A 21142-nucleotide genomic window follows, 5' to 3' on the forward strand; every position below is an offset into this window, starting at 1 on the left:
ATGTGTGATAAAATAACTGAAGGTATAGGCTTTTGTGGAAACCAGCCCCCAAGAGATATGTGAACAGCACAGACTATAAAGGCAAACCCATCATTGAGTCTCCTGATTCTCAGGACAGAAGTAATGGGTTTTTTTTCAAATGGACACATTTCAGCTCTGCAGATAAAACTTTTCTTGGAAAGTAAGCATTTGATGCCTCTTTGCCATCTGGAATTTTTGAAGCTAAGCATAGGTCCACCAAAAAACAAAACAAAACTAAACAAAACAAAAAAATACAAAAAAAAAACAGTGACTGTATTTTACTTAAAGTATTTGCACAGCCTCAGAAGTCAACAACAAGGAAAATTCTGAATATAATCCTCATGATGGACAATTACTTTAGTGGGAAACTTATTTCTACTAGACTCTAAATTTACATACTCCTGTTCGTCTTTTGTTAAAAGAAATATTTGGCATTATGTCACCACAGAAGACACAAAGCTCATGTTTGCAATGAGTACATCATTGACATCCTGAATGGAAAGAGTGTCCACAGGACTAATGTAAATACCTAAGCATTTCTCCTTGAGCCAAAAAGAAAAAAAGTTAAGACATTTGTGACTTGATAGGTTACAATGAAAATATTGCAATACCTAACCCTGGATAAATTCAAACCATCCAGAAAATGGATACCCCAATGTGTCTGAATATTGAATATAAAACCCTAGTACATGTTACATGTGGAAAAGGCTTCTGCTAAACCTGCATCCAGCCTCTCAGGCCCTAGGAAATAACAGGTTCTGCCATAAGGTCATGTGTTTCTCACATAAATCATAAACCTGTCATGATATTTAGAACTTAAAGCTTTAAATCTTTCAGTTGAAATTTCCGCTGAATTCTTAGACAACTCTTGTTATCTCAGTAGATGGTCAATCAGTAAACAAATATTTATGGAGCCACCACAAAGTATAGACTGACAAAGAAAATGTATACTTTTAATAACAAAGAATTATTGCTTTAGTCCTCAAATCAAGTCCATGCCTTCATAAATAAAAGAAGACAAACATGTTATAACTTAAAATATATCATTGCTACATTGTAGTGAAAGAATCCCATAAAGCAGAGATTAAGAGCTTGGACTGCAGAATGGATTCGATCAGTGTGGGAAGTTGAGCACAGTGTCAAATGCCTGGGATCAAATCCTGTCTTCCCCACCTATGGGCTCTTCAGTAAGATCTCTAGATGCTCTGTGCCTTGGTTCCTCAATCTAAAATAGAATAATAATATATCTACTTCATAAGGTTGTAATGAGGACTTAAGGAGATAATACATCTATAACAGCGGGATCTAAATTAGAATCTAAAGAGAGCAAACCACTTAATAATTCCTCTTTGAGTTTTGTCACCCTTGGATTTCTGGGGGAGTTCTGCAACATTCAACTTTGTATCTGTACCCTCGTATTCTTTCTTCGGTTGTGTAACTTTAACTTAAATCCAGAAATGTACATCTCTCCCTCTGTAATAGTGCCCTATTGCCAGAGAAGGAGACTCATCTTTTGGAAAAATCAAGAGACTAGACTTTAAATTTTGCTTTTCCACTTATTCATAAGCTTCAGTTTTATAACTTATAAAGCAAAAGGCTTATATTATCTTCATGGCTCCTTTCAGCTCTGGAATATAATGATCTTGTAGCTTATTAATATTTTTTTCCAAAGTCATTGATAAAAATTTAATCTTATTTGACCATGTCATACAGACTTTCTTCCAAGTTGTTCTCTTTTAGTGTATTTAACTTTGTCATCTAATTCCTACCATTTTTCTTTTCCACAAGAGTCCAAGTAATGTCATCAATGATACATTGAAGTTATGACTCTCCATCGCTACTACTCTTCCCTAAATGGTTCAGCTAATGTTGAAGAGATTGTAGTGACATTGATTCTTAATGAATCTGTGCTGATTCCCAGTAATTGCCTTGTTCATTTCTAAGTGCCTACATGCTCCCTATTAAAAAACAGAAGGTTTTCCAGAAGGTTATCAAAATATATCATGCTTATTTACTCATATTTATTCTTGATTTAGAGTTCCTGAATTTGCTCTTACTCTTCCCTTTGCACCCTCTGACAGTCCTCCTATTATCGATTTCTCAAAGATTATTCATGGTAATTACATCATTTAATCTGTAATTTCTTCCAGAACTTGGAACAGAGGTAAACTCAATTACTATGATCATGAATTTTTATTTCACTCTTCTTTCCTACTTTGATGTGGAATAACTTTTTCATATTACTGTATCACCATTTCCAAGTTAGGAAACATTCTCATAAGGGAGAATGAGAAAGCAAGAGAGACTGGGCAGTGTCTTTCTTTTACTCTTCTGGAATGGACTTTCTCATCCAGTGGTTCTCTCTTCCCACCACATCTCCTGAAACATAATTTACACACAGAATAATAACAACAATCACTTTTCACATTCTGTACCTTAGCATTCCTAATTCTCACAGGTTCATGCCCATCTTTTATGTTGCCATGGGGATGCCCAAGGACCCAACATACCAATTGTACCCATCCCTTATCACTGGTTCTTTTAGCACTCAAATTCCTCAATGCATCCCAGCAACCCAGTTGGTTTTTTGGAGATCTTGTCTGTTCTGTCTTGCTGAGCTCTGTATTATCTGAATTATTTTTTAAGTCTTTCTATCTCTCTTAAACTATATACTTTTTATAGTCTCTATTTATGAGAAGAGTATCTCTACCTTGAAAACATTTTTTTCTTAAAGTATATATAACTAGATCCTAATTTTCTTCCTTTACTCCTACTAATAACTTAATTGGGTAACTGTCTTCCAAAATTTCACATTATTTCCCCATCCTAAAATTATTCGTATTTCAAAAATGTTGTCCAGTGTAGGAGTTCCCTTTATTCTTCATGCTTTCTCAGAGAAACCATATGGCTAGTAAAGAAACTCAAGAATGTTTCAGATGTCCAGTTTTCAGACAAATGAGACAAGAAATATCCATCTGATAACTATCTGGATATCCCCAACCCTAAGTTTGATGTCAAAAAGAATGTTCCTACGAATAGCAATTAGACAATCCCTGATGTATACCGCAACATTGCTTGGTTTCTCTCTTTTATTCTTCCTACCTGGGTGCCTTTCTGTGCTTCAAACTTCAGATTCACAGTCACAAAAAAGAGTATAGACAGGAAATTATGACAGAACAGCCATGGTACTTAAAGTGAAAATCTTGATTTGCCTCCCACTTTCTAATTATATGATTATTAACAAGTTTGTTCACTTAGCAGAACTCAGTTTTTGTACCTCTAAAATAGAAGTAATAATATATTTCATAAAAGGTTGTTGTGAATATCAAAGGAGAATACACACACACACACACACACACACACACACAGTACAGTGATAACAAGTTTTAAAACAGAATAAATACATTTTTTAAATGCATAAACCAAGCTATGAACTTTATTCTTCTCTAGAAAACATGTTCAAGTACATAAGGAAAAGAAAGGGAGATTTATAATCTGCTGATTTTTGTGGTGATTACTTTTTATATTAAGCATTTTTACTCCTATAATCTAAGGAAACTAATTTGAAAAGGAACAGCTCACCATATACAATTAATTCAACACTTTGTTCTATTATTCACTACAGGTGATACAATTGAGATTATACTTACTTCCCTATTAGTGTTCCATTCTCATGTTTCAGCTCACCAAATACTCCTGTTTTTTTACAGAGCAGGTTGTAGTCTCATTAAACACACACACACACACACACACACAGAGAGAGAGAGAGAGAGAGAGAGAGAGAGAGAGAGAGAGAGAGAGAGAGCTATTCCTAAAATTATAGCAATAGTGCAATTTTATTCTAACCCACCACCTTCCCAAAAATGCTACACCTTATTGTGCCCCCTTCCCAGGATAGAGAATCATTGCCACATTGTCATTTTTCTACACCTAGTTTATTCTCTTGTACAGCCTGTCTTGTTCATAAATTTGTAAATTGTTCTCAGATATCCTGGAGAGGTAGACATGAAGCCACAGGACCCTATCAGTCAAAAGACAAGAACTATTTTCTTTAGTACTTTCTCATTATTCATACCTCTCAAAAGAAGTTTAGCATTTAGGATTCTTTCACTGTGGTGCCTAGTGAAAATAATGTCTCTGGGCATCTTTCAGGTCCTTTCATTCTCTGCTTCCCTGAGGAGTTTAGTTTCTGATGAATATAACTTAAAGATGAGAACACTGTGAATCAAGAAGAGATGGCCTCTCCAGTGCTCCCAGAAACTTCATAATCAGGCAAAGCTTATGCACAAACAGGGTCCAGTCTGCCACAGCAGTACATAAACCCAAAGGAAGCCAGGTACTCGGTATAGAAGTATTGGCAGTAATGGCTCAGTATCATCTCATTCAGGCTGAGTAAATGAGCAATGTTCCTATGTTCAAATGAATTGGTATAGGCCATTTTGTCCAGGATCTCCTGGTCTCAAGGAAAGAAGAAATAAATGGTATAATAGCCTTCATCCTCCATTTACCTACCCATCCACTCAACCCCTGAATTAACTCACCTCCTAAAATATAAAAAGTCTTGATTAAATGTAAAATGCAAGAAACATTCGGGTCCTAAATTTGCATTATATTGCATGCTAAGTGCCAGATTTTCTAGCTGTTCTATTTGTAGTTGAGTGAGAAGTACTAGGACTTGATAAAAATATAGAAAATATTTTTGATAGCTCCAGGCTATATCAAGTGTTGGTTTTATAGCAGGCCAGATCTCTAAGAACATGCTGTGTGGCTGTGTATGAACTTGGCTGTTGGTTTCCTTTGCCAGTTGAAATGATGATTAATCAGGGCTCAGATGTCAGTTCTTTTATGTTACTTGTGCTCTTTGCTAACAGCTGCCTATTTCAAACTGTGTGCTGCCTACACGTCAAACATAAATCTGAAACCACAATTTCCAGAAGGAAAATTTCAAGGTACTCAGAGTATATCAGAGTATTGAATGTCGTTTGTGATTAAAGTCCACTTAGTATATCATGTAACTCAACTAAAGTCAGGACACAGATAGACATGTTCAGAACATGTGGGGTAGCCAGGAAAAATTAGATATACATATAATTGGTGTAGATATTTAAAACATACATTTATGTAAATACTCTATGCATAAAAAATTCCTTGATAAGCTAGTGTCACTTTCTTTTTTTTTTAATCTTTAATAAAGAAAAATAGTGAAATATTATTGATAGGTGAATTATAAGAAATTTAAGTTCTTTATTCAGAATAAGTGTTAAATATTTTGAAATAGATTGTTTTCTTGGCAAAATCCTCAATACTTTCTCATTTGCTTTTTAATCTAAAATACCATAAGAATAGCATTTATATGCTTGCTTTTTCATATAGCCCAAGTAGAATTTTTTTTTAAAGGAAAAGAAAATATTGTTCAACCTTTTCTGAAGTTTAGAAAAGTATATGCCTAAAATTTTGGATGGACCAAATAAAATTGATTTTTTTTATTTACCCCAGATAATAAATGTCTAATTTGGACTGTCCATGTGGCATACAGTTCCCAAATTAAACTCTTTCAGAGACTGACGTTTTTAGCAAAAGAGGGGGAAGTGAGAATTAGACAACATCCAGGCTCTTCTGTACATCTGCAGCCAAGTTGTCTAAAAACTGAATTTGGCCAATTCACTGTGGTTCATTGTTTGAGTTATAAGAAGGACCCCACACACTTCAAATCACCACACTGAGGACACCTGAACAGGATTGATCCTGGTCCAGGATCTAGCATAACGTCTAGGAGAGAGAAGGTTGCCCTTCTTATTTCTCTACTATGTCCTTTCCCAAAGCATAAACTACCTACTTGGAACCTGCTGCCTAGTATTCAAAATACACTACCCAGGAATGTGTCTGACAAAGCATCAAGAAAAGTTTAGCAATCTAGGGGTGAAAAGAAAGCTGGGTAAAAGGCTAATATTATTCATTTTTCATGTCTGATTATTTACCTCTGGGATTTTTCCCTTTCACCCTCCCCCAGGTGGCAAACCTACTTCGGCTCTTCCAGATCCCTCAGATAAGCTACGCGTCCACCAGCGCCAAACTCAGCGACAAGTCACGCTATGATTATTTTGCCAGGACCGTGCCCCCTGACTTCTACCAGGCCAAAGCCATGGCCGAGATCTTGCGTTTCTTCAACTGGACCTATGTGTCCACTGTGGCCTCTGAGGGTGACTATGGCGAGACAGGGATCGAGGCCTTCGAGCAGGAAGCCCGTCTGCGCAACATCTGCATCGCCACCGCGGAGAAGGTGGGTCGCTCCAACATCCGCAAGTCCTACGACAGTGTGATTCGAGAGCTGCTGCAGAAGCCCAACGCGCGCGTGGTAGTCCTTTTCATGCGTGGGGACGACTCGCGCGAGCTCATTGCCGCCGCCAGCCGCGCCAACGCCTCCTTCACCTGGGTGGCCAGCGATGGTTGGGGCGCACAGGAGAGCATCATCAAGGGCAGCGAGCACGTGGCCTACGGTGCCATTACCCTGGAGCTAGCCTCGCAGCCAGTCCGCCAGTTCGACCGCTACTTCCAGAGCCTCAACCCCTACAACAACCACCGCAACCCCTGGTTCCGGGACTTTTGGGAACAGAAGTTCCAGTGCAGCCTCCAGAACAAGCGGAACCACCGGCGTGCTTGCGACAAGCACCTAGCCATTGACAGCAGCAACTACGAGCAAGAATCCAAGATCATGTTTGTGGTGAACGCGGTGTATGCCATGGCCCATGCCCTGCACAAAATGCAGCGGACCCTCTGTCCCAACACCACCAAACTTTGTGATGCTATGAAGATCCTGGATGGGAAGAAGTTGTACAAGGATTACTTGCTGAAAATCAACTTCACAGGTGAGCAATGAGCCTCTAATTTTCTAAGGTACAAACAGGTGATATCAAAGAGAAATCAGATACCTTTTGCCTCAATCCAGAAATCATTACTTTGGAGCCTCAAAAGGGGGTTCGAACTGTTAAATAAATATTCTAAGATGCTACATGATGGTTCTTTAATGTTCTTACTTATTTTTGAGTGAGTACCTTGGCTGGCATACTACATGAAGTTGAAAGGCTCCCTAGGCTGTGCCGATCAATGGTAGCTGCCAGATGTGGGCTATGCAACATTTGCTCCCTTTCTTGTTAGCTGTAGATATGACACTCATGATAAGGGCACTTAATCTTCTTTAGCAGACCTGACAACTCTGTAAGGAACGTGAACTTCCAAGCTTTCCTTGTGGGTAATTTGAGCAAAGAATCTCATAACTTTCACAGTGAGTGAGGGAAAAAAAGTCACTCTTTTCCCAACATCTAATTAGGGGGAGAAAGGGAAAGCTACTCAGACCATGGTGATTTCTAGGCATTTGAGTTTATTTCTTCTGCCATACAGAAACATTTCCATGTCAGCATTGAAAGTTGCAGATTTTCTTAAATTTCATTATGAAATGAAACTTTTTCTGGGAGTCTGAGTATAAGCAAATGGAAGACTGATTGATAGAAGTTACTGCGATACACTAGTGAACATGTAAAAGTGTCTTCGAAGTGGTGTTTGCTGCCTCTTTATTTATTTCTAAATACGGTCTTAATATTTCTAAATATAACATTGCATTTTAATGTATTACTAACATATGAGAAGCATAAAATCTTTAGGTTTGCATGCTCCACTAAAGTACAAGTGATATCATTGCATTAATATACTGGTCCTAGGGACTTAAGCTTAATTCCAAATCATTAAATGGTAAGTAGTATTAGTGGGCACAAAAGATTTTGATGTCAAAAATATTGTAACGATAAAATGCTTTAATTTACCTAAATTGTTATAATCTCCCACAGCACTACAGCATCACTCTAGTCTGCACGGTATGTTTCAATTAATTTATCATTCAGGACATGAAGGCTTGTTGGTTCAGATCATACTATCATTGGAGAAAGTGGTAGTTCTCACGTCTCCTTTACAAATCAACATTCAGAAGTCAAATGGCCTGAAAAAGTATTGGTAATACTGAGAGGGCCCATGACCATTGTTTCCTATTTTAGAATTCTAATCCCTAACCTAGCCATTTTTGCACATCTTTTCTTCATTCCACTCTAAGGAAGCCAAAAGTAGTAGAAATCAGTGTCATTCCCTCCTATCCATCTGATGGATACATTCTCTTAACATTAGAATAAGTGGTAAAGATTAAACTTTTTCTTTGCCCTGTATTCCCACAGGTGTATTCCATATAGAAATAAGAAAAACATATAAAAATAATAGCAAATCGGCATTTATCTCAAAATCACAGATCAGTTCTCATTGATATCCTCAGTAAATAAGAATGGACCATAGAATCAGTAAAAAAATATATATATTTCTTTACCCTAAATACAAGTGAACTCTTAGGTATCTATAAATTGTATCTATAATGCACTTAATTCTTAAAGATTAATAAGATAAGCATCTTTTTCTCCTTTCAGACTACCTTAGGGTAATTACTTATTTTTATTTACCACATATATTAATTTACTTTGTTATTCTAGTTCATTCCTTATCCTTTAGCATGCAAATATATCTATTCATCAATGATTCATAGAAAGGGAATTCTTAGATTTCGGGGAGCCCTTGAAAGGTGTTTTTTGTTTGTTTTTATTTTTGTTTTATTTTTTTCTTCTTTTATAGTTATTACAATATTAGTCACTATATTCCTTATGCTATACATTATATCTCCATGACTATTTTGTAACTACCAATATGTACTCCTTAATCCCTTCCTCCTTTTCACCAAGCCCCACAACCCCCCTCCCATCTGGTAACTCTCAAAATGTTCTCTGTATCTATGAGTTTGTTTCTGATTTTTTCATTTGTTTATTTTGTTTAGAGTCCATGTATAATCGAAATCATATGGCATTTGTCCTTCTCTATTTGACTGACTCCACTCAGCACAATACCCTCTAAGCCCATCATGAAATGTCTTTTAATCTGGAGTCTCTTGCAGGCAGTCTATCAAAGGGTCTCTTTTTCTTATTCATTCAGCCACCCTGTGACTTTTGATAGGAACATTTAGCTCTTTTTCATTTGAAGTACATGTTGATAGATACATATTTATTGCCATTCTTTATTTATATTTTTGATACATATCTTTTTATTCTTCTTAAAGAAGTCCCTCAAACATTTCCTGTAATGTTGGTTTGGTAGTAATGGACCCCTTTATCTTTTTCTATTTGGGAAGCTCTTTATCTGTCCTTCGATTCTAAATAATAGTATTATGGGTAAAGTAATTTTGGTGGTAGATCCTGGGTTTTTATTACTTCAAATGTTTTGTTCCAAGCCCTTTGGCCTGCAGAGCTTCTGTTGAGAAATAGACTGCCAGTCTTACGGGAGCTCCCTTGAAGGTAACTAATTGTTTTTCTCTTGCTGCTTTTAAAATTCTCTCTTTCTATTTAAACTTTGGTATTTTAATTATGATGTATCTTGGTGTGGGCCTCTTCAGGTTCACTTTGTTTGGAACTCTCTAAATACTTCCTGGGGTTGTATTTCTTTCATCAGGTTAGGGAAGTTTTCTGTCATTATTTCTTCAAATGGGTTTTCAAGTCCTTGCTCTCCCTCTTCTCCTTCTGGTATCCATATGATATAAGGGTGTTTTATGTAACCAAAATATTATCTTCATTTTCTTGACTATTTGAGTCTTAAATGACAAATAAGGTAAAGAAATAAGGCCATTATTTGAGTAAAAAAAACAAAAGTATTTTCTTTTTGTCTGCCTTGTTCAATACTGTCTTCTATAATTTGGTTCTATAATTTGGTTTGGCTATGCACACCTGACCATAAAGTGGTCTTTTTAGCTTTCTCAATTCGTCTGACATTACCAGTTGCTCTCCATTTCTGAAGAGACTAAAGGGTAAAAAACAGATTTAGTCTATAGAAAAGAGAGGGAATTTAGACCAGCCACCAGGTAAATATGCTTAGCAGTGAGAATTGGACAGAAAATGAATTACTATGGAAGGGTACCAGGATGCTAAATTAGCTAAATGTGTACATTAAAATACAATGTCCTACAAGGCCCTAACTGATCTGCCTCCTCCCTATTCTTTCTTGCTGTCTCATCATCACCTTTTACTCTCTCTTTTTCTCATTTCACTCCATTCACCCTTATTTCCAAACTTAGGGATTTTTCACTGCCAGTTCTCTCTGCTTGTAATGCCCTGTCCCCAAATGTCCCCTGTGGCTAATTAATTGCTTTACTTCCCTCAAGCTTTTACTTAAATGTTAGCTTCTCAACGAGGCCCACCTGGCAATCCTTCTTAAAATTGCAATGTACTGCTCCAACCCCCACCACAGGTGTCTCCATTTTCCTTTAACCTGGTCTACTTTTTTTTTTTTTTTTTTTTTTTTACAACTACAGCACCTGGTATTCCTAGGTGGTCTCCCATCTAAGTAATAAACAGCCTGACCCTGCTTAGCTTCTGAGATCAGACAAGATCAGATGTGTTCAAGGTGGCATGGCCATAGACCCTGGTCTGCTTTCTTACGCTGTGATTTTTTTCTCTCATACCACCACATCACTTATTAATTTCATGTTTATTTTTTGATCTTCACACTTAAAATATAAACTCCATGAAAACAGATCATTATCAGTTTTGTTCGCTGATGTAGTCCAAGCATATAGGCACTCAGTAAGTATTTGTTGACTTATGAATAACACTTAACACTCAAACTTGTATTTCCTTCTCTGTCTCCATTATTAGATCATGAGCTTTTTCAAGGCAGAGAACATACATTTCATCTCTGATCTCAAATAGCTAACATGGTTTCTAGTTCAGAGTGGGCATTATATAAATGTTTACTGAAAGGATGAGAAAAACAATACATAGATTTATGATTATTTTTGTGAAATTTTAATGTATTTGTTCATTAACAAATTAATTTCAAGAAAGAAAAGTGTATGACTTCTGGAATGGCTTCCTTTTTTTTTTTTTTAATCTAAATACTGTCCTTTAGTTATGTTCTATCATTGTATTTAAGATAAATTTAAAACCAAATAGCATTATTGCTAGATCTCTTATTCATCACTGTTTTATGGATGAAGCCCTAAAACTGAAAGTGATTTGTCCAAGGTCATCATCTGGCTAGTGGCAGAAGCCAAGACTGAAATCCAGGTCACTGGAGCTAATGCTCCTTTTATATATACACAAGGATCCTGGGAAGTTGAGTACTTTGATCTCAACTACCTAACACAGTTTCACACTAGACATTAATGGGACATTTATTAAAGGAATGAAAGATGATCGATCAATAGGTTCAAAATATGTTTCTTTTTGTGCTCCTTTTTATTTATGATCCCCTTAAGGCCCCTGGGATCTTCTTTTTCAATTATTTGGAGCTAAGGTGGTTCATAAAATATCCATACTTTTGAAGTTAAGCCTCCAAATCTAAATCTTAGAATATATGTATTTTTTTAAGTTTCAAAGCATTTTTTATCAATAAAATTTTTCCATCTAAAGTAGCTATGTCATCGAGAATTCTTAAATAAATACTTAAATGAGAATTATGTTTGGTGTCATGTGACTTTTCAAAATTGCTTTGAATAAAATTCCATGTGCTCATCACGTGAAAGGAAAGCTTAAACTACTCAACAGTTAAAGTAGAGGAAACAGAAAGGGCTATTACATTTAAAGAAATGCAATATCACTCTCATTTTGTGTGTTCACAATACAATATCATCTCTCACTTTTTATTCTGAGATCAGTTTCAGAAAGTGGAATAGAATAATATCATAGTTACAAAAGGCCTTCCTCAAAGATGAACTTGCCCTTACTCCTCACTAGTTAGAAGTGGAAATTCAGGATGTCAGATAATAATATCTTTACTTATTGAAGCACATAAAAGCATACTCAACTGTGAGGGTGAAGTGGTAACCAGAGTACACCCAGTTCAAAAGAAAGAGTTTATACTTACTGGATGTACTGCCAGAGGTGTTCCAAGACACATCCTATGTAGAGTAGGCCTTATCTTGGGAATAACATTCATAACATTCCTCTGTGTGGTTTGTAGAGATGGGCTAAAACATTTGAGATTGGAGAAATTGAGAACTTAACAAGAGAAAATTCATTCAAGACCGCATAATAAGTAACAGAAAAAGTCATCAGGGTCCTGATTTAGTCATTCATTCCACAGGTATTTTTAGACATTATGCTAGGACCTGGGGACCCAACAATAAAAAAGACAGATGCAGTCCCTACTTTGTAAAGCTTATACCAGCCTCTAGGCACCAGAATAACCTCAAAATATAGAAGCAGGATCATTGGAAGCTGCAATATTAGGGTCTTACATTCTATTTTGTGTCTTATTTTGATTTCAGTTTTTGTTTTGGATTAGAAAATTTTTTGTATATCTTATGTCTAGAAAAAAAACCTAAGCTCACTGAACAAATCTTACTCTGTGGGCTTGACTTTCAAGTGAAAAGGACAACTTCCTGTTACTGCTGGACTGGTTGTCATAATGGGATTGGATAATGGAACATACAGCTCTGACAGTTTTTTGTTTGTTTAGTTGGTTGTTTTTTTTCTTTTTGCACACTCATCTCTTGGTACCAGCAAAGAGACAGACTACTGAGTTCAGAGAAGACCTAGAGCCTGGTAGAGATGGTCCAGCCTTGTTCTTAGGTTTACAATTTTTCACACCTAGAAGGGAGCAGAGGCAGCAAATGGGTAATTCAGCCTTTCTGCCCTACTCATCTCTGCATCTGACTCATCCAGTAGGTACAAGGATCACTCCTGCTATGGCACTGTAATCACAGAACACAGGCCAGGAAGGGCAGATTTTCTGGGACACTGCACTCCAAGGAATATGTTTGAGCTGGCCCCAACCCAGCAAGGCTCTCCTCTTGAAAAGTTAAGGGCCATCCAAGGCACAGCAAGGAAGCCAAAATGGTAATGGCCAGATCTTCAGATGAATGGGCTTTGAAGTCCCTGAAAGAGCAAACTGCTCTTGATCTTTCTTCCTCCCCTGGAACATTTGTAGTTCCCACAAAAGCACAGAAACTTGTTCCAGCTCTGCTGATCAAAAGTATTTCGAACACGTAAAGATAAATATCCTGTACTTCTTTCTTCCCTTTTCTCTCTGGTCAGCTTCCTGGGGTCACAAGAATAAGATTTAAACCCCAAAGGACACCACTAATGTGGTTACTTATTTGTTTATGCACCATGCATCTGTGCTTTAGTGCCTTAGAAGCTTGAGAAATTATTCTTATTTTAAGGTCACATGGTAGAGAACAGGAGTCTCTAGAAAACATAATTTTCCACTTTGGCCTGAGCTTCCGGCTGCTACTGCTGCTGCTGCTGCTGCTGCTGCTGCTTCTTGTTATTATTATCTGATAGTTATTATTATGACTCTTATTATTTCATAACCCTTAATTTATCTTGATTCATTTGAAGAGCCGCCCGAACAAGCAGAAAAAAATAATCACCCCCAATGAAGAATGAAAGAAATGGATTCTAGCACCTTGCTTATCAGAAAAAAAATATGATAAATATACTATTTCCCAGATGTTTCCAGACTTTTTGGACACTGTGGTATATTTACAGGAACATCACTTACATAGTTGTCTGGATGTTGAAGAAAATATTCTGAGCATTGTTTAAAGCTATAATTAATATATAGTTTAAAATTAAGTTTAGCCTACAGTCCTGACCTTTAGCACACCTACTATTATCCCACAATAACCTAAGTCTTCTAAAGGTTTCTAATCTCTATTGCACTGGAGACACGTGTTTTTCCACTTCCACATGCCTTTGTGCTACTACTCATCCTCAAGACATTGGAAAGGAAGTATTTTCAATGGATTTAGAAAAAAATTCCTGACCAGAATGGCAATCATGTACTGAAACGAAGGACTTTTCTTTAAAGAATTTTAAAAGATTAAGTTGTCACCTAATGAAGCACAGATTAAGAATGCTGACGTTATTCCCTGGGAAGTAGTCGTTGAGGAGAATGGCTAAAGAATGCAATGACTGGTCTCACTTCCCTCTTACATTTAACAAATGTCCACAGTATCTTTAGTCACTGTATGTGATACCACCAGAAAAAGCCATATATTCATCCTTCACACATTTATCTAAACCCCTAGTATTGTACCTGGGGTAATGTATACACTCCATTTGTATCTGATTCGTTCTAAAATTATAATAGTGAAAGTATTCATTCTACTAAGACAAATTAGAATTTGATAAGGTGGCAGAGTGCCTAGAAGTTATAGTACTAAATAACATTTTAAAATAATCAAATATTTAATTCCTTCAAAAAACTGTAAACAATTTAACTGGCACAGAGTTGACCATATATTTAATTCACGAAATAATATCTCAAATATGCAAACTAAGCCACTGAACCGAGTAAGATTTGATGTTCTAAGACTGGCTGTTAATATTTTTCTCTATTTTTTAACTGTTTCTTCTGGCTTTATTGATATATAACCCACTATAATATTGTGTATGCTTAAGGTGTACAATGTGCGGATTTGATACATTATATATTACAAAGTGATAACACCATGGCATTTGCTAACACCCACATCCTGTCACTTAAGTACCTTTTTTTGTACCTTTTTTGGTGAGAACATTTAAGAACTACTGTCTTAGCAACTTTCAAGTATATAATACAGTACTGATGACTGTAATCATCATGCTGTGCATTATACTTTCAGGACTTATTCATCTCGGAACTGAAAGTTTGTATACCATGTCCAACATCTCCCTGTTTCCCCCTCCCTCAGCGCCTGGTAACCACCATTCTACTCCCTGTTGCTATGAGTTTGGCTTTTTTAGATTCCACATATAAATGATATCATACAGTATTCATCTTTCTCTGTCTGACTTTATTTAACATAATGTCTCTGAGGTCCACCTATATTATCACGAAAGATAGAATCTCCTTCTCATGACCAAATAATATTTCATTGTATCTATACTACCACATCTTCTTTAACCATTCATCTGTTGACAGACACTTAGGATGTTTCTATAACTTGGCTATTGTGGATAATGCTGCAGAACATGGGAATGCAGATATCTTTTCGAATTCCTGTTTTTTCTTCTTAAAGAAGTCCCTCCAACATTTCCTGTAATACTGGCTTGGTGGTGATAAATACCTTTATTTTATTTTTGTCTGGGAAGCTCTTTATCTGTCCTTCAACTCTAAATGATAGCTTAGCTATATAAAGGATTCTTGGTGTAGATCTTGGGTCTTCATCATGTTGAATATTTTTTGCCAAGCCCTCTGTCCTGCATAGTTTCTTTTGGGAAATCAGCTGCCAGTCATACAGGTGTTCCCTCATATGTAATTATTTGTTTTTCTCTTGCTGCTTTTAATTTCTTCCTTTATATTTAACCTTTGGCATTTTAATTATGATGTGTCTTGGTATGTGCCTCTTTGGATCTCTGATTTTTGGAATTCTCTGAGCTTCCTGGAGTTTTATGTCTATTTCCTTCACCAGGTTAGGGAAGTTTTCCAACATTATTTCTTCAAACAGATGTTCAACATCTTGATTTTCTTCCATTATGCCGATCAGATGAATATTTGGAGCTTTAATAGTGTCCCATATCCTCCCTAAATTATTTTTATAGTCCTGGCATCTATTTTTCTTGCCATTCTGATTGAGTGACCTGATTGGGTTTCCTGTCCTCTAGATAGGGCATGTGATCCTCTTCTTTATTCACTTTGTTTATTCTATTTAATATCCTTCTCATCTCAGATAATATATTCTCCCTTTCAGACTGGTTTCTTTTTATAATTTCCATTTCCACTTTTGTCTCTTTGTTGGAGTTCTCTTCACTTCCCAAAAGTTCATTGAGCATCTTTATAACTAGTATTTTGAACTTTGCATCTGTTAGATTATTTGACTCCATGTATCTGGATCTGTGTTCTGTTCTGTGTTCTGGTTTCTGTTTCTTTGTCTTCCCATTTTGGCTGCCTTTCCATGTCTATTTCTATGTATTAAGCAAAGCTCCTAAGGCCCCTGGTCTTATTAGTGTGGATCTGTGAAGTAGGTGTCCAGTGGCACAGCCCCGAGAGGGGTTCAGTTGCAGGCCAAATTTAGCCCAAGCCTCTGCCCCTCTGGCACCTGTTAAGATTCAGCAAGCAATCCACGGAAGCTGTGCTTATAGTTGCCTCAAAAGGCCATACCAGAGACAAGGCCAGCTGCCTCAACCAGTTGAGTCTCAGCAAGGAGCACCTGACTCACTGAGGATACACCTGGATGTGGCTGGAATGGGGCTGCGAGTTGGGAGAGACGGGATTTCAGGGAAGCCCTGGGTGGAGCGACCTCTGTTACCCAGTTTGATGATGTCACAGCTGTGGTGGCACTGTATCAGGCTCACTGGTAGCGGGGAGGTCTCAACAGGGAACAGTGGATATCGCCAGCATTTCTGTACTGAGTGAGTCTCACCTGGGCCCTCACTCCAACAATGTCTCCCTGTAAGTCCCTGGTGACCCCTGCACACATCTGAATCGGCACTGGTGCTCAGAGCCAGCAAGTCCATCACCACAAAAATCCACTCGTGGACGTGGCCCCTTTAAGAGGCGTCTATCTCTGCCACTGATGCAGCCTGCATCTCACTCCACTGCTCAGGACTGGGCAGCCCCGCATCCTCACCCCATCCTACCTTCTGCCATTGCGGGATGTTTCTTGGATTTCTCCTTAGTTGTATAGCTTGTGCATCTAGATCCCAGGCAATTTTTCCTTGCTCCTGCTCTTTGTTTCCGTCACAACTTTGATTTGGTCGCCAGAGGTATGAACAGAACCTCTATCATCTACGTCATTTTTTCCTCTCTCAACATGGGAATTTTTATAGAGATTGAATTGATTCTGTAGATCACTTTGAGTAGTATGGATAATTTAACAATATTAATTCTTTCAATCCATGAGCATGGAATACACATTTTTTGTGTGTCATCTTTGATTTCTTTCATAAATGTCTTATAGTTTTCAGTGTACCACTCTTTCACCTCTTTGATTAAATTTATTCCTAAGTACTTTATTCCTTTTGATGCTATGGTAAATAGAATTGTTTTCTTAATTTCTCTTTCTAAAAGATCTTTGTTAGTATATAGAAACACAACTGATTTTTGTATATTGATTTGTATCCTATATAAATTTATTAAATTCGTTTAGTTCTAACAATTTTTTTAGTGAAGTTTTTAGTTCTAACAATTTTTTTGGTGAAGTCTTTGGTGAAATCTTTGGTGAAGTTTTCTATGCTTAGTAAAATGTCATCTGCAAATAGAAACAGTTTTATACCTTCCTTTCTAACTTAGATGCCTTTTATTTCTTGCTCTTGCCTGATTACTCTGGCTAGGATTTCTAGAACTATGTTGAATAAAAGTAGCAAGCATAGGAATCCTCATCTTATTCCTTATGTTAGAAGAAAAGTTTTAGCTTTTTTACCATTGAGGGTAATGTTAGCTATGAGCTTGCCATATGTGCCCTTTATTATATATAAAGGCATGTTCCCTCTGTACCCAGTTTCTTGAGAGTTTTTATTATAAAATGATACTGGATTTTGTCAAACACTTTCTCTGCATCCATTGAGATGTATGATTTTTATTCTATATTTTGTTAACACTGTATATTAGATAGATTGACTTGCAAATGTTGAACCATTCTTGCACTTGTGTAATAAGTCCCACTTGATCATGGTGTATGATCCTTTTAATGTATTGTTGAATCCAGTTTGCTAATATTTTGTTGAGGATTTTTGCATCTATGTTCATAAGGAACATTTGCCTGATTTTTTTCTTATAGTGCTGTTGTCTGGTTTGGGTATCAAAGTAATGCTAGTTTCATAAAATGAGTTTGAAAGTATTCCCTCATCTTCTGTTTTTTGTAAGTGTTTTTTAAAAATTATTTCTTTTCAAAATGTTTGCTAGAATTCACTACTGAAGCTATCTTGTCATGGACTTTGATAGTTGGGAGGTTTTTGATTGCCAATTCAATCTCCTTGCTAGTTATTGGTCTGTTCACATTTTTTGGTTCTTCATAATTCAGTCTTGGTGGGTCATGTTTCTAGGAATTTATCCATTTCTTCTGGGTTGTTCAATTTTTTGGAATGTAATTGTTTATAGTAGTTTCTTATGATCCTCTGTTATTGTTTGGTATCAGTTGTAATATCTCTTCTTTCATTTCTAATTTTATTTCTTTATTGTATGTAGTTAGGTCCCTTCCAGGGAGAAACTGAGTGGTGAGCATTTTTACCTGCTCCCTCTGTACTGAGCCCTGGGTAATGGATAAGCGTTCTCATCATTAATAATTGCTTCTTTGTTTGCTATAGTCTTGTGAGTCTCGTGGACACAGCCCTGTAGGCTTTCGGAGCTAGGTGTTTTCTGGACCCTTCCCTCAGGTGAAGAGTCTTAAAGCTGGGACACTAGATGTTGGATGTAAACCCTTTACTCTTTTGGGAGAAGTTGGGAGGCAGGGCTTCCCTCTTGATTGTATGGTGCTGTGCTGAGAGTGGAGTTATGATGAGAGGGTGTCTCACTGAGCCTTTCCTACCCATTTTGATGTGGGCATTTTCTTGTTCACTCAGCCTGTTTCTGAATTTCCTTCAGAGGGAATTGCTCCATGTGTAGCTGTTGATTCAGTGTGTCCATGAAGAAGGGAAGTTGAGGAGACTCCTATGTCTCCTTCTTTAAAGACTGCTCTCCAGTTTCATTTTTACAACCAAGAATCCTGATGAGTATTGCATGATGCCTATATAAATATTTGTCTCTTCCTGGCCCTTAGAATTAACATGCTGCTTATCCTTTCATTCATTCTTCCCAGCAGATAAGCAGTAAATTGACAACAGTTTTTAAAAATATACTAGAAAAACTTAAAATTAAGGCAATTTAATGTATAACTTAGTCAGCTAATTCAAAAAAGATAGTTATTTCTATTTTATTTGTAGAATTAGTTTATCTTGTGTAGAACCCAAGTGCAGAATAGTTTGACAGCCATTAGTTCAGATTTCGTAGATTCTTTTTTGAGACAAGATTACACATTCTATCCTTGAAGTAAGTCAGTTGGCTAGCTTTACCACAGCAAACTTCTTACATAATTTTGTTCTTTATGGTAAAGCAAAGAAGAAATTGGGAATTTCATCTGTTATAAACCTAGCTTTATAAAACTACTTATAAATTAGTGCTGATTGTTGTAAACCTAGTGCTGCTAAAGGAAAAAAAATTTAAATATGGAAGAAATTTGTGGATAATGGTGACATATATACATAAAGAAGGCAACACCTCATCATACAATTGTGAAACTTTTCAGAGACTCTTTAGTCTTCGGTGTAAATTAGTATCAAGTACTACAAAGGATGAAAAAATGAGTGAATAAGTTATTTCTGCCCTCGAGCAACTCACAACTCGTAAGGGCAATAAGAGAATATAAGTTTTATACTATACAGCAGTTCATCTTTGGCATCTTGAGAGAGGGATAAGTAGCGTGGTATGTATGTACGAAGAAGAGATTGACAGTGAGCAGGGAGTCAGAAAAGACTTTCTAAAAGATCTAACACTGGATATAACTAAGATTTTGTTAGAAGTAGTGAAGGAGAAAATATTTTTCAGGTGAAGAGATAATTCTACACAGGCATGTTCATAACTTTTCATGTTTCATTTTTGTTTATTAAAATTCAGAGCTCTTTTAAAAACTAAAATTAGATTGTAATTGTAAAGTATTAATCTGAATGTTAGATTAAATTTGAAATGTACATTTTAGCCCTCTCTATAAAAATGTATAAATTTTCCCAAAATCATATTGTTTATAATCACTAACCTATTATCTTTACCCTGAAATCAGCTAAAACTGATAAAGTTCTAATCTGAAAAGGAGATAAAAAGAAAAATAAACTAGCATTTATTGATTGCTGCCTGACTGACAATAGCCATTTTATGTATTTCATTGATTAATTCTCATAAAAATTCTCTCAGGTACATAGATAGTAGTCCCCTTATTTTATTGATTTAAATAAGGTTCAAAGGAGTTAAATGGCTTTCTCAAATTTGTAAAGCTAAGTAGCCTCCAAAGTCAACAAAGACTGTCTGTTTCCTAATTACATGTTATTTTCCACTACTGCTTTCTTAGGAGGAAAAAAGTTTGTTCCTAGAAAAAGTGTGTAGTCCTATTAACATTTGGCTCAGCTTACTATATATGGGTGCAGTAATAAACAGTTGCCCCCAAAGGTTTATTATCCAAAAAAAGTTTTTGTTAACTTTTTTACTAATTGCTATAATGGTATCTTCAATAAAGAATGGCTCATAGCAAAGGCCTCTAATTATATACTTGACTCCTTCTGACAGCATCAAATTGCACTAGATCAATATTCACAATATTATACTGTTATTTCTGAGAATCGATAGTAAATTGCAAAAAAAAAAAAGAAAAGAAGAAGAAGAAAGAAAGAAAGAAAAGGTTACCCGTAGACTGTTAAGACCGCATTTTTCTTGTTACCCGATTCACTCATTCTAATTATAAATCTCCATACTAATTAAAAGTAAATTGATAACAGAAAGGGAAAAAATACTAGGTCGGAAACTCTTCCAAAATTTTCATCTAAGACCATAATAGTTTTGTGGGATTGTTACTTTGGTGTATTTGAGTTTTTCTCATTGTGTACATGTTGTTGGGTGGTGATGGTAATTTGTTTTATAGCACACATCACAAATCAAATCAAATTTTCTTTCTAAAAAAAAGTTTTAAATATCATTGATACTTTCCTAAATTAGAAATTCTTGAGAATTTTCTGTCATAAAGTTTTGTTTATAGGCTATCCAGTCACCAATAATCACATGTTAGCACTACGCCAGCTTCTTGGGGTACTTAAAAAAATCTCCTCTGTCCCTAAAATGCTTATAGTCTCTTAAACCTTAAACTTGATTATCTCGATTTTAATAAAAGTAGAAAACAAAAGTTGTTATTTCTCAATCATCAAAAAGCAAGACTTTGTATAATGCAGTTATTTATATCCCCTTTATTTTTATTTGTCATGAACTCTGTGTCATTTCTAGAAATACCTTAAACAGAAAAAAATATGTAAATAAAATGTTTCTAAAAGGAAAACAAAAGTACCAGTTTCCAGAGACAGGTTTCTTTACTGCTTTTGTC

General features: G+C 36.2%; 1 protein-coding gene and 1 pseudogene across 3 annotated transcripts in view; one reads left to right on the plus strand and one right to left on the minus strand.

The window, feature by feature from the left end:
* Positions 1–21142, plus strand: part of GRM3 (glutamate metabotropic receptor 3) — a 206955-nt gene that overhangs the window by 127324 nt on the left and 58489 nt on the right. For all 3 annotated transcript variants that reach the window (XM_016148028.2, XM_016148030.2, XM_016148029.2), the window contains exon 3: positions 6032–6887. In XM_016148028.2, coding sequence (XP_016003514.1) covers positions 6032–6887 — 856 coding nt within the window. The remainder of the gene's footprint in view (positions 1–6031; positions 6888–21142) is intronic.
* LOC118611245 lies at positions 10400–10517 on the minus strand (annotated as a pseudogene).

The sequence above is a fragment of the Rousettus aegyptiacus genome, unplaced genomic scaffold, assembly GCF_014176215.1.
Source record: "Rousettus aegyptiacus isolate mRouAeg1 unplaced genomic scaffold, mRouAeg1.p scaffold_m13_p_13, whole genome shotgun sequence".
NCBI classification, from domain to species: domain Eukaryota; kingdom Metazoa; phylum Chordata; class Mammalia; order Chiroptera; family Pteropodidae; genus Rousettus; species Rousettus aegyptiacus.